The sequence below is a fragment of the Cotesia typhae genome, unplaced genomic scaffold (assembly GCF_013202065.1).
Source record: "Cotesia typhae breed Kobodo isofemale line unplaced genomic scaffold, CoteBio_Ctyphae contig_20, whole genome shotgun sequence".
NCBI classification, from domain to species: Eukaryota; Metazoa; Arthropoda; class Insecta; order Hymenoptera; family Braconidae; genus Cotesia; species Cotesia typhae.
The window spans coordinates 2,639,986-2,657,335 of record NW_027423725.1 but is presented as its reverse complement, the minus strand read 5'-3'; the positions used below and the strand labels follow the sequence as shown (position 1 = coordinate 2,657,335).

Genomic DNA, 17,350 nt, shown 5'->3' with positions numbered 1-17,350 from the left:
TTTGAATTTTCTAACGCAACAACGAATCAATATTTTAAGAAAAAAATACATTTTTTTGTTTAAAATTGAGCTTTCTACAAAAATTATCTCTTATAAATTTTCGATAAATCCACTGTTTCCCCTCCAAAATGCTATTTTTCATTCATTTAGAAATTTCAGAAAATTTATGAGAGATAAATTGTAGAAAATAAAGTAGTCTACAAAAAATTCAAGTGTTATTTGTCAATAAAATTGATAGCTTCACTCGAAAATTAAAAAAAATGACGAATTCAATCGTTATCTTTAAAAAAAACTTACTTTTGAGGGTGAAAAAGTGAATTTATCAAAAATTTATAAGAAACAATTTTCGTAGAACTTACAATTTTAAACATTAATATTTATTTGTGATGTTTAAATACTGATAAATTGTTGTGTTACAAAATTCAAAAATTAAAGAGTAGAAATTTTTTAATTTATTTACGTTAAGATCATGAATTACATAGAAATTACATGAAAAAAGTTTAACGAAAATTTATAATCAGATCTTTTTTGTAAATCGTTAAATTTTCTTTAAAACTAATTGTCGTTTAATCTAATCTTTACAGTGATTTGCAAGTTCTAAGAAAACGATGCAAATATTTTTGAATATATTTTAAGATTTGAAGTTTTATTTACTGTTTTTTTTTTTTTTAATATTGATGATTAATGGCAATTGGTAATAATTAAATGAGTATTTTTTTTGTATTTGTAAAAATTTAATTTTTTGTCCTAAAAATTCATTTCAAAGTAAAAAAATACGATTAATTTAATAGTAAGTTTAATATAACATCTGTAAAATTAACTTTGACACAATCTAATATTTTTAGTAAGTGCTTGGAATCTAATCAAGCAACAAAATTATAATTATAGCAATCAATTAGCAACAATAAAGCGCTAAATAAAACTTAAAAATAATTAAAAATAAATTTTATTGCTTGAATGATGAACAAGATACTGATCGTCAATGTTGAAAAAATCAACGTCAGCTTCACAGCGATGTTATGAATTCTTTCCTACTTTTTTTTTTTAACAGTAATCTTTACGAATTTCAGACGATCGGGAACCAACCGACAATTATAATTTTGATCGTTCTTCTGAATATGAGTATTTTGGCGATTTAGAAGATGATGATAATTCTATTCATGAAAATATGAATGATAATCATATTAATGACTTTAATATTGAACCTGATAAATGAAGTAGTGACAGTGGTGGATATTCAATCGATGGTAATGAAAATGAGAATCAATCAATTGATTCAAGCTCGGATGAAGGATACGACACTTGTAATGGATCTTTTGAAGATAATCAATCTTACAGTAGTGAATCTGAGGAGAGTTCTGACAGTAGTCAAAGTGATCCAACTTTTGGTACTGATCATTTAAATGACCCCTTGTACGATAATGCTCCATTAACCTTAGGTGAAAGCGTTTTATGTATTTTAACGTTTATGATCCGCCACAAAGTAACTCGAGCTTTATTGTCCGATTTATCAGCTCTCATAAGTTTGCATTGCATTCAACCTAATTTTTGTATAAAAACTTTATATTATTTTGAAAATATTCAATGTTTAAAAATATTCAATCGCCAATTCGTCGTCACTTCTTCTGCTCTGTATGCTTTTCCAAAGTAGAGACTCAAAAAAGTTCTTGTCTAAAATGTAATGTAAAAACAGAAATTAGCTATTTTATACAAATTCCGCTTGTATCGCAATTGATTAATCTTTTTAAGAGACCACATTTTTATCAACTTTTACAAGGTCGGTTTAATAGACGCAAAATTGATAATGAAAACTTGGAAGACATTTGGGATGGATGTATTTATCAAAATTTATTTCAAAATAACGGTTTTTTATCTTATCCTTCGAATATTTCATTTATGTGGAATACAGATGGTATATCTCTTTTTAAATCTTCAAAATTTAGTTTATGGCCTTTTTATCTAACGATAAATGAGTTACCATTTAAAGAACGAACGAAAAAAGAAAATTTATTATTAGCTGGCATTTGGTTTGGTGAAAAACCACAACCAAACCTATTTTTAAGTAGTTTTCGAAATGATTTAGAAAAAATATACAACGGAATTTGGTGTAAAACGACTGATTTAAATCGTATGGTAAAAATTCGTGGCAAAATAATCTGTGGCACTTGTGATTTACCGACAAAGGCTAGTTTTCTGAACATGAAAGGGCATAATGGAATTTTCGGATGTTGCCACTGTAAAATTCAAAGCAAATATTTTAATCGAAGACGCATTTACCCGTTCAAACCAAACCCTGCACTCAGAACTACTAGAGAATCTATTGACGACGGTAGAAAAGCTATCAAATCTCAAAGCGCAGTTCATGAAATCAAAGGTCCAACAGTCAACACAAATAGTGTATGATGTTTTTAACACAACTGTTGTTGATGTAATGCATTGTGTGTACTTGGGTGTCGTCAAAAGATTATTTGGTTTGTGGTTTGACCGTAGTTATAGTAACTACGAATTTTCTCTCTATAAACATTTGCAATTTATAGATAGTAAAATTAAATCTATTTCTCCTCCTGGATTTGTTTCTCGATTGACAAGATCTGTTTCAGATTATAAATACTGGAAAGCATCAGAGTGGAAGCAATGGTTACTGTATTATTCTATACCTATATTGAATTTAATCATGACTGATGAATATTTAGAACACCATAAACTTTTAGTCACTGCTATCAGTTACTTAAGTTGCACTTCTATTAGTCAAAAAATGATTTCTGTTTCATTTACCTCAATTAAAATCTATTGTTTTCGTTTTAAGGACTTATATGGCTTGACTCACTTAAGGGGCACACCTAGTGTAACGGCCTAAAAAAAACGTGATTTTTGGGAATTTTTATTAAAAAAAATACTTTATCAATTATTTTAAAATTTTAAGAATATATTTATACATGTTTTAAGAATACATAATGAAATTTTTGTAGAAAAAAATTAAATATTTTTTAAGTTATCGTCGATCTCTAACGGCGCGAAAAAAAAAGGTCCTTCACTGCTGCAGTGATTCCGGCCTTCTCCGTGGATGAAATCTAAAAAAATATCTCGTTAAACTAGATAATATTGTCTGTACAATGACCTACGATAAAAAAAAAAATCAAAAATTGACAATATGGCGGCGTTTTAAAAAATAGTCGAATTTTACCTAAAATTTTGGTTGTTTGTGGCCTGCAGAAAATTCGATTTTTGATCAGATCAAAAAATCGATAGGTCATTGTACGGAGAACTATATATAGAACATGTAAAAAAATTCGATAGTGATCGGATCATTTGTTTTTGAGTAATCACTGCAGCAAATTCGGAAAATGCTGTTTCGAGAAAAACGCGTTTAAAGATAAAATGATCGTTTCCACTGTTATAAGTGGTTTAAAATCATATTTACAGCTAATCTGCTATTCCAGGGCCATATAATACACCTTCCTCTTCTTCGAAAAGGGCTTGTTCAGCTGAAGAAGCTTTTCTTCGAGATGATCGACCTTCTTTTGAAGAAGCCCTTTGGCGATAATCAGCGATTCGTATTCTCGTGTCGTCCTTAAGAGCCGCAAAATCTCTTGCTGCAGGTCCAACTATCACTCCCATTACATTGAATATCTTCAAAATTGACGAATAACCGTCATTAAATATTGCAGTTGCAAAATTATTTGACAATTCAATAGTTTTGAAGCCATTATGAAGATGCTTGCGTGAAAAGTGCCAAAGTAAACCGTTGTAGCTTTCATTGTTGTTTTGAGTATTGTTACCTTTACATCTATCAAGCAATTCATATCGAGATAAGTCTTCATAAATAGGTTTTATAGCTTCTTGTACTTCTGGATCCAGTGGGAGGTAATCGTGTTTAAATGTACTAGTGATTCCTTCAGCTTCCGCGCGGCGATAAGCGCACCAACTTTCAGCGCCTTCTGGACAATTTTTATGATTTGGGTTTTTGTCAGTTGAACAGAAATGATAAAATGTTGCCCAGATTGCTTTATACATTTCATCTACATTATCTTGATTCCTCATAATTGCTAAACCATAATATTTTTGGAGTTTATTTATAAAATTTACAGTTAACTTTTGTGATGTGTTACTTTTTCCTCCTAATTTCTTATTAATGTTCTTTACACTTCGGCAACGTGTTCCCATTCTTTTTTTCACATGTAGATAGCATTCCAATTTAGCAACAGGAATATCATAAGGATTCAAATCTATAAGTCCTTTGTGGGTAGCGCTATCACCATCACCAATATAGCGGGTATATTTTACACCATATTTACTAATGGAACGACCAAACATGTCTTTTACACTATCCACTTCCATTTTTGAGGCAGATCCTTTATGATTGGCATCACATTCTTCATCGTGTAATGATAGCCATTCCTCATAATCTTCAGGTTCGCTATCTTTTTTTTTCTTCCAAAAAACACAACTCAATATGTAGATTTTACGCATGAATCAAGAATTTTCTTGCTGTATTTTCCTGCCAGCGTAACTACTCCAAAACGGGAAGTATGGCCACGTTTTTTTCAGGTACCGTCGCCGCTAACAGTCAAATTTGTCTCCGAATTTTCTTTCTTTAATGTAAGCTCTTTTTCTTCATTTATAGCTTGCTGCATACTGAGCTTACAAACAGTTTCGGCTGCAATCTGTAAATTCGTAAAACATCCCGCAAAAGTTTGGTCGTAAAATTTGCATGCTAAATCCATTAATCCACAGAAAAGATTTATCCCATTTATTCCGATGCCCAATAGACGCATCACAGCAACAATACGTTTATTTATTTTAAATGCGTTATTAATCATTGGTCCAGAATTAATATACGAATTGCCACATTCACAAATAATAGCAATTTTGAACCCTAGGCCTCTTGAACTTGCTTGATTGAAAGTAACTTTTTTTTGACAGGTTTTACACACCACTAAATTACTAATTGCACTAAAAACTGATAAAAATTGCAAAATACAATATCCATGAGATGGGTCAATCACAACATTATTGTCATTATTTTGTAATAACTTTTCTGCGGACGTACTGGTATTCGCAGTAGATTGCTCAAATGTAAATCTATTTCCGGTAAACTTGCGTTTTTTCGCAATTGATCGATGCTTAGGAACATTGTGAGTTCCTTTTTTATTTGAATATGAAGATTGATCACTCATTTTCAAGAAAATAGCACGTGTAAAATTATGATGCGCTCGATACAACGATCACAATGAGACTAAATGTGTCTGGCTCCGAAAATAATTTACGTGGCAGTAAACGAAAAATTTCTAGAAATTTGTAGAAATTATTATAATGATATATTTTTGTATACCTGAGAGCCAACAATAGAAACTGGAATCGTGTTATAGGGGCTAGAAGAGACAGTAGACTCTGAACAATACTTCAGGTACGTCTCGCAGCTAATGACACTCTAGCTGCCGAGCGGCTGCTCTTTAAAATGTTATAACTCAAAAACTATTTGATATATCGATTTGAAATTTTAATATGTTATTTTTAAAGGTGTAATCTACCGAAATATGAAAAAAAAAAATCGACTTTTTCGAAATTTCACACTAGGTGTGCCCCTTAACCTGTAATTTACATAGCTTATATCATTTACCCGATGCTGTACGAAAGTTTGGACCATTACCGATCACATCTTGTTTTTCTTATTAAGATCTTAATGGATCATTTCGACGTTTAGTACAAGACACTCGTTACGCACAATTACAAATTTGTTCAGCGCTGTGTGTTTTTAACAATATGATTGAACTGAAATCGAAAATATTAGAAAATGATAACGTAACACAATTTAGAAAAAAATTAAAATTATTCAATCTGCGAAAACGTAAACTCTTGTATATCTCTGAAAAGCACTTTATTATTGGTAAACTAATCAAGTACGAATTATCAGTCTCATTGCAAACAATTTTTGAAAAAAGCAATGTACGTCTACAAACATCCCTCAATGTTTTCAAATTTTTTCGATTATTTAAGAATTGTGTGGCGTATGATGCTGAGTGTTATAAACGAAAGAAAAAAACAAATTCTTCTGTTGTGATTTACGATTATAATGACAAAAAAAGAATCGGGATAATTAATGAATTTATAAAAATTTGTTCTTTTGTCAAGAATCTTCTTGTCAGATCAACTATTTATCAGTACATCAGATTGTACAACTAGTGATTTTTTTGCAATTGTCACAAATTGTATCGTAGTACGATCGATTATTCCCTATTCTTTAGTTGACATGATTGATTTGTGCATTAAATCAAACGAGTCCCCATTGGCTATAAATATAAATAAATTATTGAATTTATGTTTTTGCATAGAAAATTATGATGAAAATGAGCGAAACACATTTTATGTTGTAAGGCCAATAAATCTGACAGAAATAGATTAAATCAAAAGTTAAAATAATAATTAAGATAAAATATTGTTTAGGTATTCTAATTATAATTCTACTAAAACAAAAAATGTAAGCGTTAGTAAGATTTAAAATTTACTCTAAAAAATCTATATTTATTGTTATTAGTTTGTTGTTTGTGTTATTACAAAAAAAATTTGTTTATTCAATTATTTAAAAAATAAATAAACTAAAAATATATTTTACTCTGCATTATTGAACTAAATTTATTAAACTAATCTACATTTATAATATATTTTTCTGATTTTATAGCTTTATTTGTTAGAAACTATAACGACAGTTAATGTTTAAAAAATTTGTTCATTATCATATGAAACACACAATCAAATTAATATCAACTTCATAATGTGTTTATAATAAACTTATTATATATCAAGTATAAAAATGCAATGAAATTAATATAAACTTCTAACATTTTTATAATCAACTTATTATGAATCAAATATTAATTTTATAGTTTCAAAATTTTTGTTAATTACTGTTAAATTTAATTAAATTAGTCATAGATTTCCTCTAAGTTAATTAAAATCGTTTTTTTTTTCTTTAAGATTTCGGCTCTAAAAACAAAAAATACAATCATAAAATAAAACACATTTATCTTATAATTAATTCAATATGAATTTCGTACTAAATTGATAATAATTATTATTAAATTCATGATGAATTACTCCTCTTCGTTGTCTTAATTTTTTTCGATTAAAAAATTTTAAATCTTCTAAGCTGGAAACATACTATTTTTATAATGTATGTTAGATTCAATTGTAATGGAAAATTAGAGGATTTTTATAGCTAATTCATTATCAAATTCATATTTGTTTCAAAATCTGAATTTCATTATTAAATTCATAATGAATCAAATTTTTTTTTGCACGGGTATTTAAGTTGAGGTCTATTCAATAGCAATACAAAATAACAAATATGTTCCGTCGTACACTTATATATTTTAATATAGCATTTTAAATTAATTTAAATAATTTATATTTTGTCATAACCGAAAATTGCTGCGTTTTTTGAAAAATAATATATTTTAGTTTTTAAAATCTGGAATTTAAATCCGTAGTTTTTGGTTAAATACTTTTACTTATGTTATTTAGAAAAAGGTTCATTTATTGTTCAATTTTATTTATGAGTAAAATTTCCCAGCCTATGTACTACAATAGCAATCTAGGCAATTTGTTACTTTTTTTATATTTCAGTTTTTTTCATAGCTCTAGAGTAGAAAATGAATTTTTAATGGTAATTTTTTGGGATATTTCTTAAATAGTTTTTTAACTATTCTTCCTTTCCTTTTTAACTTTTTGACTGATTCTGAATCCGATATTTCTTTAGATGATGCTCCAAAAAAAGAGTACACAAGAAAGGGTATACAATGCGTTCATCAATTTTATGTCAAATCCTAATTTTCTTAATTTAATTCATATGTTTGCATTTGTTGTTTATTCGTTTCTAGAAAGTCTGCTAACTCCCCAACAAATGAAAGGTAAAAAATTGGATCCTGCATTGGTTAATAATTTTGACACGAGTATTTCTAAAGGTGCTACTGTAGAGACTGATGGTAAAAAAAGTATTTTTTTTTTTATGGAACAAGTTATCTCAAAGTTCTATTTAATTTTTATTTTTTTTAATTTACTTACTCTACTCTTAACAATTTTTGTATTTTCTCTAAGTTAGTTTATAATATTTGGTAACAAATAGTCGACCAGGAAATAATTTGGAGGCAGGATAATTGCAAGCTATGCAGCTTGGAAAAATAAGCAGGAAAGGAAATGCGGATACTAAGATTTTACCTGGATGGGCGATAGGTTTACAAAATATTTCTAAACTCAGTGAGCAATAAAAAGATTAAAAAATACAAAATTTCCCAAAAGTAAAAAAAACCCAGAGTAATATAACCCAAGTATTAGGTTTATGACTATAAGCACCTTAAAAAACTATTTAAGAAATATCCCAAAAAATTACCATTAAAAATTCATTTTCTACTCTAGAGCTAGGAAAAAAACTGAAATATAAAAAAAGTAACAAATTGCCTAGATTGCTATTGCAGTACATAGGCTGGAATATTTTACTCATAAATAAAATTGAACAATAAATGAACCTATTTTTAAATAACATAAGTAAAAGTATTTAACCAAAAACTACGTATTTAAATTCCAGATTTTAAAAACTAAAATATATTATTTTTCAAAAAGCGCAGCAATTTTCGGTTATGACAAAATATAAATTATTTAAATTAATTTACAATGCTATATTAAAATATATAAGTGTACGACGGAACATATTTGTTATTTTGTATTGCGATTGAATAGACCTAAACTTAAATAAAAAGCTATTATCTTACTCTAGCAAAAGTAAACCTATTAAAAAAAAAGGATCTTACACATAATAGTTAATTTTATTTACTAATCTGTGCATACGATGTAATTTTTGTAAGGAGTAAACTCCAGTCATGCGCCGAAGCTGACACACACACACACACACACACACACACACACACACACACACACACACACACACACACACACACACACACACACACACACACACACACATATATATATATATATATATATATATATATATATATATATATATATATATATATATATATATATATATATATATATATATATATATATATATATATATATATATATATATATATATATATATATATATATATATATATATATATATATATATATATATATATATATATATATATATATATATATATATATATATATATATATATATATATATATATATATATATATATATATATATATATATATATATATATATATATACATACACACACACACACAAAATTTTTTTTAGGCGAAACAATAGTGCACTGATCATTGAAAAAAAATTTTTTTCACCTCCGGGCGAAAAGCTTCAACTTTCGTTTCGCTGCGCTAAACGAAGTTGTCGTTTTTCGCCTCTGCCTAGGAGAAAAATAATATACATACCATGGGCAGTAAATAAGAAAGTTCTAGATTATTACATGTTTATTGACCTCGACTTCGCCTCGGACAACAATTACATGTGATCTGAGACATTTCTTATTTTACTGCTTTAGATGTGTAATATACTGATTCCTGTAAGTAAAAAGTTAGTATTGAGAAAGTCTCTTACGTAATGAAAAATTTGTGGTCCTTAAAAGGACCGTTTTGGTATAACCTGAAAATTTATTACTTCAGAAGATATTTCTTACGATAATAATAACCCTTACCTATATGATGACATAAAATTCTTTTAAACATCGGTTTCCGTTTACATTTTGAACAAGTTAAGATCTTGCTAAAATGCCAGATCTGGTGTCGTTGAGCGTGAGTTTTACTCAATAGTCTTTTACCGCACGAACTGAATTCACATATCATGATCCATGGCTTACAAAATATTAAACTATCGTCACTTCCGTCAGAAGAAATAGGCAACGGAGCCAAAAATGTCTTTTCGTCAGTGTTGTTATTTTCATCCATGCCGTTCGATTTGTCGTCAAAACACTCGTCTTCACTGTCGTTTTCGCCGAAAAATTCGTCGTCACATGAAGTCGTCAAGATAAGGCAGTCATCGTCATCCTCGAGGTTTTGGCGAATAGTAAAGTCGGTCACGTGGTCAGTAATTGATTTTTGTCCGTCCGTTTTGTCCAAAACATTCAAGTCTTTGTTGTCGTTTTCCCCGAAAAATTCGTCGTCGTATGATGTCATCAAAACGAGACAGTCATCGTCATCCTCTAAGTCTTGGTGAACAGTAAAGTCAGTTACGTGGTCAATGATTGAAGTTTGTCTGTCCATTTCGTCAAAAAAATTGATGAAAGTGAAAATATTAAAAACAGTTTAGTCACACGCGTCCGTTTACTTAGGCAGATACTTTGAATTTGAAGCTTCGTTCGTCACGTAGTCACGTGCTTTCGATGCGCTATAGTCTCGTTCTAACTTCTAGTACACTCGGAGTTATCTGATTGGTCACTAAGACAGGGGAAGGAGTACTGCGCATAACAAGTGCGTTGGAGACGATTGAGGCTCAAAACTAACTCGGGTAGCAATACTTTGGATATCCAAAGTCATATGGCTAGAATAACTATGCTACATTTTTCAACGGTGCTATCTAATCTAATTACGTACACACATACTAATATTCATCAATTGAATCGCAATATTTATAAATATTGATTTCAAAATAATTTTTAAAAATCAAATTACTTAATTGATAAATTCAAGTTATTATTTACCTTATTCTTAATAAATAAAAAAATATAAAAAAGGCCAATAAAAAATTTGAATAATTATCATAATAAACTATTTAAAATTATACATAATTCAAATAAAAACATCGTTTCATTCCATTTATCACCAATAAGTATAAATATTTATTTTTGTGAAATTATTTGTTACTCTACATAATGAATAAATCTGTATCAATAAATGAACCAATTTATTTCTCTTTGAACGAAAAGTTATTAAATTAACATTGGTTTCGATTTTCGATAATATTCTACTTTAACTTAAATTATTTTTCTAGATAAATTTAATTCTACTACTTTCTAAATGAACATTCAAATTATAATTTTCGAATTTAACAATGTTCTTTTGAGATTATATAAATAATATTTTATTAGGTAGTCATCAGTGAATTCAGGATAAAAAAACCAACATTTTTGAGGTTATTAATCATGCCGCTTTAATTTGGCCTCAGTCTGAGACATTGATTAACGGGGATGAAAGTTGATAATTCATTAATTGATCTTAAAAATCAGAAAAATTTATTTCATTTTTAAAATTCTTGACAATCTGTTATTAGAATACAAAAACACTGAAAAACAGTTGATCCTACAGGCCATTTCTGGAACTTTCCTCTTATTTTCAAGCGTAGCGCTCGAAAACCTTTTTATTTTTTGAGTTCTTCAGCAGACATCAATCTAGAAAATCGAAGTATGCATATTTTGGAGAATTGTTTTTTTTTTTTTTTTAGCTTGAGTTAATTAATATCCAAGCAAATATACAGATTTTCTACCCCGGAGGATAAAAACGATTATTTTGGGTCTTGCCAAAGTCTTGACATTTTTTTAAGAAAATTGTCTTGAGTGTTAATTTTTCCATCGTTCGACATACATTTTTTTTTCGATGATGAAAAATGATAGTCAGATACAACTTTTGTATCTAAATCGTTAATGTGAATTTTATATTCGTTTTTTATTTACTTATTTCTTGACTTCCCGGGTCGAAATATTTAAACTGATTTTGAGTAAAATGATCTGCATTTGAACTTATTGATTAGGGTGGGTCAAAAAAATCGAATAATTTATTTTTGACTTTATACTCTGAAAAATAGGTTCGTAGACACCTAAAAAGAATTCTCTCCAAGTATAAGCTCTTAATTATAACGGGAAGGTCCTCCGCTTTGCGGGTTTCTATTTTTTCGAATAATCAGATAAAAAAATTTATATCTCGCTTCCAACTGCTTGGAAAAATATTCCGTGGCATAGATTTTGTGAGAAATTGAATGCTTTACAAAAAGGTCTCTTATGACTTTTTCAAAAACTCAACCGATTAAAAGATATTCATAGTTGAAGTTTGGCTATTTTAAGGAAAATATTCGTTTTTATTATGAATTTTATAAGTCGATGAAAAAAATTATTTCGGATTGCGGAACTCATGATTTTGTAGGAAATTTACTGCTCTACAAAAATGGTCTCTTATGATTTTTGATTAAGTGAAGCCGTTACGAGATATTCATCGTCAAACATTAACGAATATCAATATTTCCAGTTTTTGATCAATAATTCGATAAATTTTAATTTAAACTATGAGTTTCAGGAAAATTTACATAAATTTGAGTTTCGATCGATAAAGAAATATTATAAACAATTTTTTTAATATTGTTTTCAGTCTTGAGCTTGTTTGATTGCATTAAAACAAGAAATTAGAGCATTTTTTCGACATATAGCCAATGATTAGTTTAATTTGAAGTGAATGACATATTTCTTTGTCAAATGTAATATGAAAAGTATTGAATCAAGTGAGAAACAACCAGTATTTAACTTTTTTATAGATAAATTTTTTATTGAATTATCAATTGCAATATAATTGTCTATATTTTTAACATAACAGTACGCTATTACTATAAATAATTTCTTTTATTACAATTTGGGAATGTTTTTGATGTTCTTTGACAACTTGCAATAAGTACTGGAATTGTTCTTCATTTTTGTCAAGCATTGATTATATTCACTGACTAATGCAACAGCTCGCTCTGCTGAATCATTGACAACTTTTAGTTGTTGAAAGTATTCTTTATTTTCGAGATAACTCTCATTAGTAGGCCATAATTCAACATCGACATCAAGAAAGTCATACGGTAGATCGAAGATTTTGAAAAGATTTAATGACTTTTTAGACACAAAGTCACTCAGAGTTCTCTGCGCCAATGAATTCAAATCTTTTTAGCAATTACAAATCTTTTAGCTTTAGAATCTGTACCTTCACGAGTATTAACAGCTTCAACAATACTTTTTTTTACTTCTAATGGAACGCCATCGTCAAACAGTGATAAAATGGCAAGTTCATCGCTCAAATACCATAAGTGCGAAATCATTTTTTCACACGTAGCTGAAGAAATCAAAGGATTGATATGTTTGTACTCCAATAAATTTTTCATAAACTGCAAGTCATGATAAGCAGCAGTTGTTGCAGAAGTTGATGAAAACCAAGCTTTTAAATACAATGTGACTATAAAAATACAGAAATGACGAAGACCATGCAATTCTTTCTGAGAGAGTTTGAATTCATCTCTGAATAGATACATTTTCAAACTATAAATGGCCTTAGCCATCCATCTAGCATGATGAACAGCACCAGGACGTTTGAAAGAAATCTTTTCTTGAGGCATTTCTCCAAGGAAAATCAATGATAATTCCAATAATTCTTTATCTAACTTATTATAACATTTCTTTATCGATCGAAACTCAAATTTATGTAAATTTTCCTGAAACTCATAGTTTAAATTAAAATTTATCGAATTATTGATCAAAAACTGGAAATATTGATATTCGTTAATGTTTGACGATGAATATCTCGTAACGGCTTCACTTAATCAAAAAATCATAAGAGACCATTTTTGTAGAGCAGTAAATTTCCTACAAAATCATGAGTTCCGCAATCCGAAATAATTTTTTTCATCGACTTATAAAATTCATAATAAAAACGAATATTTTCCTTAAAATAGCCAAACTTCAACTATGAATATCTTTTAATCGGTTGAGTTTTTGAAAAAGTCATAAGAGACCTTTTTGTAAAGCATTCAATTTCTCACAAAATCTATGCCACGGAATATTTTTCCAAGCAGTTGGAAGCGAGATATAAATTTTTTTATCTGATTATTCGAAAAAAATAGAAACCCGCAAAGCGGAGGACCTTCCCGTTATAATTAAGAGCTTATACTTGGAGAGAATTCTTTTTAGGTGTCTACGAACCTATTTTTCAGAGTATAAAATCAAAAATAAATTATTCGATTTTTTTGACCCACCCTAACACACACACACACACACACACACACACACACACACACACACACACACACACACACACACACACACACACACACACACACACACACACACACATATCTAGGATCTCGGAACGTCGAGATCCGATGAAAACTTGATTTTCAAAAATCGGGGTAAAACCAATAACTTCCTGATTTTTGAAAATTTTCAATTTTTTCAGCGGGAAGTTGAAAATATGTTTTGTTGAGTCGATTATCTTTAAGAAGAAATGATAAATTAAATAAGAGAATTGTTACGTACATAAATTTAATTGAACTTGTCAATTAATTTTCAGGTTTGGAAGAAAACTATCAAAACATTTATTTTGATAAAACTCAGTACTTAGATGGTCATAAAATAAAAATGTTAGATTAGATCTTTTTTATACCGAGTTTAACCCAACAAGAAATATTTAATATGAGACTGAAATTTATTAAAGAGAGCAGAGACCTCTCATTATACTCATTATCTGATTATATGAAAGTTTCTACGACAATGTATATCGCTGAAAACTATTCCGGCATAAAATTGATGAAATCCGGTTCTGATCAGTATCTTCATACTCGTTCTTATGATGTGTCAAATCGAATGAGTCAGTTAGCTGATACCAATATTACAGTGATGAATTTTGTGACGGAATATCGAGAAATACACTTTTCAATTTTAACGAAAAAGACTGATTATTTGACAGTAAGCAAAGAAATTAACATAAATCTCAATTTTATTTATATCAGAATCTTAGTGTTATTGCTTATCTTATTGATCATTATTGTAAACAATAAATTCCATGTGAGCCAAGGAATTATGGACATTGTGAGCATGTCTCTCGGAATGGGGATAATATCTCCAATTGGACGTCTCTCGATGAAGATCACTTATTTCTTTGGATTTTTATTCATTTTTGTAGTAATGCCAGAATTCCAAGGTCAAATCGCGGCAGTTTTATCGTAGCCAACGCGACGTAATGTTGAAACCTTAAAGGATTTATACGACAACAAGTACCATGTGTTTTATGATACATTATTGATAAATGATATGCTGAATGAAAAATTATGAGTGACGGAAGAAGACCATAAATTCTTGCATCGATCAAAATCTCAAGATTTAACAAAATGTGCAATCGAAGCCCAAGAAAATTCAACTATCGCTTGTATTTATTACAGTCCGCTCTTGCTTGACTGCGCGTTGAAATTTAAAAATCTTTATGTATCAAAAGAAAATGTCTTCAAAAAATACCACGTGTTTTGGACAAAGAAAGATTGGGCTCTAAAGGATAAAATTGACAAAGCCCGTTCAATACCGATGGAAATAGGATTAATTAATCATTACAATGAAGAGATAATTCTACGGAAAAAGATAAAGAAGATGGAGAGAATCAAAGAAGCTGAAAACTATGAACGCACCGATTTTGAAAATTTGGTGTTTTATTTTATTATGCTTGCGGGAATTTCGTTGTGGAGTATGGTCATTTTTGGAATTGAATTAATCGTCCACCATTATCATTCAAAATATAAGAAACAAGAAAAGGAGAAACGACAATTCATAGAGAAATTGCAAGCACAACCACGAATAATTTTTTTTACTGAGTATGGTGATTGATTTGTGAGTAATTTCAAATTTGTCGTGTACTTTTTAATATCTTATTCACTGTAAGAGTTATTTTATCTTTAAATCTATTGTATTAAAACTTTAATAACCTTTAAATTCAGAAGATGATTGATCTGTCGCGTTTATGAAAATTATTTATCTGCAGTTTGTAAGATTTAATGAGTTAAATGTGAAAATAACTCAACATTGAAATTTGAATTTCCATGTATGCTACTTTGTGGTATTTAAAAAATAAATTACAAAAAATTAATGCATTCTTCTCTTCATATCTTACACAGTAAAAAATTTGGCGTCATTGCGTCAAAAAATTTTGTGTTAAATATTTAACACTTTTATGTGTGAATTTAACATTTATTGTGTTAAATTAACACTAAAAAGTGTTAAATATTCAACATAAAAATTTTTTGGCGCATTGACGCAACATTTTTTACTGTGTACAATTAATAGGTAAATTTCTTTTTAACATTCCATTTTTATTAATTTTATGATTTTCGTTTTAAAAATTTTAACTTTTGATACATTTTATTAAAAAAAAACATTTTCATCACCATAATAATGAAAATAAGATCAATTGTCAAAAGGTTCTGATTATCTTCAAGTGTATGGAATTCTTCTTTTCTTAATTTTGGTAAGTAAACTAATTTATAAATAATTCATTTACGAATAATGAAGCTTTTTTAACAATAAGATCTAATTGGGAAATATTTGCAATAAAAATTTTGATGATTATTAATATTTAAAGAGATTTTCTCTAAGAAAGAAACAAAAAACAGTAAGTTTCAAGGTAAATAAAACCAAAATTGGACATTTCAAGTGTAATCCGGCAATTAGAAGTATCGATCTAGTATATTGACTCCAATAATGAGGCAATTATTCTTAAAATTTTTTTACATCTCGCAGAATAAAAATTGTCAGTGTTCTAATGACAGAAAAATATTTTTTGGCTCAAATCAAGAAAGAAAACTTGAGCTTAAAAACACACGATATGATATGTTTATGATACGGTGGATCTTTTTTATTATAATATATAAGTTAATGATTATTAATTTATCAATTATATAATATTTATCAATTATACACGGGAAAAAAAGATGATTTAAAAATTGCACCACTAATGATGTAAAAATCCGATTGTACGAATAGCATTAGTTTTAGTTTAAGGTGATACAAATATTGTATCACCGTGATGTAGATTTCACATCACAGTGAAGTAAATTATGTGTGCGCTACACGCATGCGCCTGAATAATGTATAGGTTATATCTGTCGTTGATGTTTTGTGTCGTGTGTATTTTTTTATTTATTAAGAATTCAATGCTAGCCTCGTTTTCATTGGTAAAGCCGTTTTAAAGTTAGGTATAAGACGTTTACATACACACACATACATACATAGATCAGACATCCTCGTAGAAAACATAGAAATAGTTTGGATAGCTTCTAAGGATCTTAAAAGGCGGAAATCTGATGAAAACTCGATTCTAGAATACTTTCCGATTTTTTTAAAATCATTGATTTTTATAGTGGAAAGTTAAAAATCTCTCCAGTCTCCAAACACATATTGTCCTACACCACACAAGTCTCCTCTTAATTTTCCGTTATTCCCTCTTCACACATATATTTTACAGTTCTTGTTCACTCGAATGAGTTGGCGTGTGCCATTCGTCATTGCTTCCTTCATCTCCACTAGGTTCTATCGCAACACCTCCCATTTTCCTTCTTTCTCATACACACTCGAGTAATTTCAATCTGAAGGTTATTTCTCCCCCA

General features: G+C 28.8%; 1 protein-coding gene across 1 annotated transcript; it reads right to left on the bottom strand.

Annotated features, from left to right (window-relative positions):
- Window positions 1–2,863: 2,863 nt before the first annotated feature.
- LOC141538066 (uncharacterized) lies at window positions 2,864–5,570 on the bottom strand. Its single transcript, XM_074259343.1, has 2 exons — window positions 3,422–5,570; window positions 2,864–3,071 (listed from the first exon to the last, which is right to left on the bottom strand). Exon 1 carries the CDS (start codon window positions 4,468–4,470, stop codon window positions 3,424–3,426), a length of 1,047 nt encoding a protein of 348 aa, XP_074115444.1. The 5' UTR covers window positions 4,471–5,570; the 3' UTR covers window positions 2,864–3,071; window positions 3,422–3,423.
- Between the last annotated feature and the right edge of the window lie 11,780 nt (window positions 5,571–17,350).

Excerpts from the sequence above, each read along its gene's own strand:
- LOC141538066 (XM_074259343.1), bottom strand. The coding sequence starts at position 4,470 with ATGCGTAAAATCTACATATTGAGTTGTGTTTTTTGGAAGAAAAAAAAA.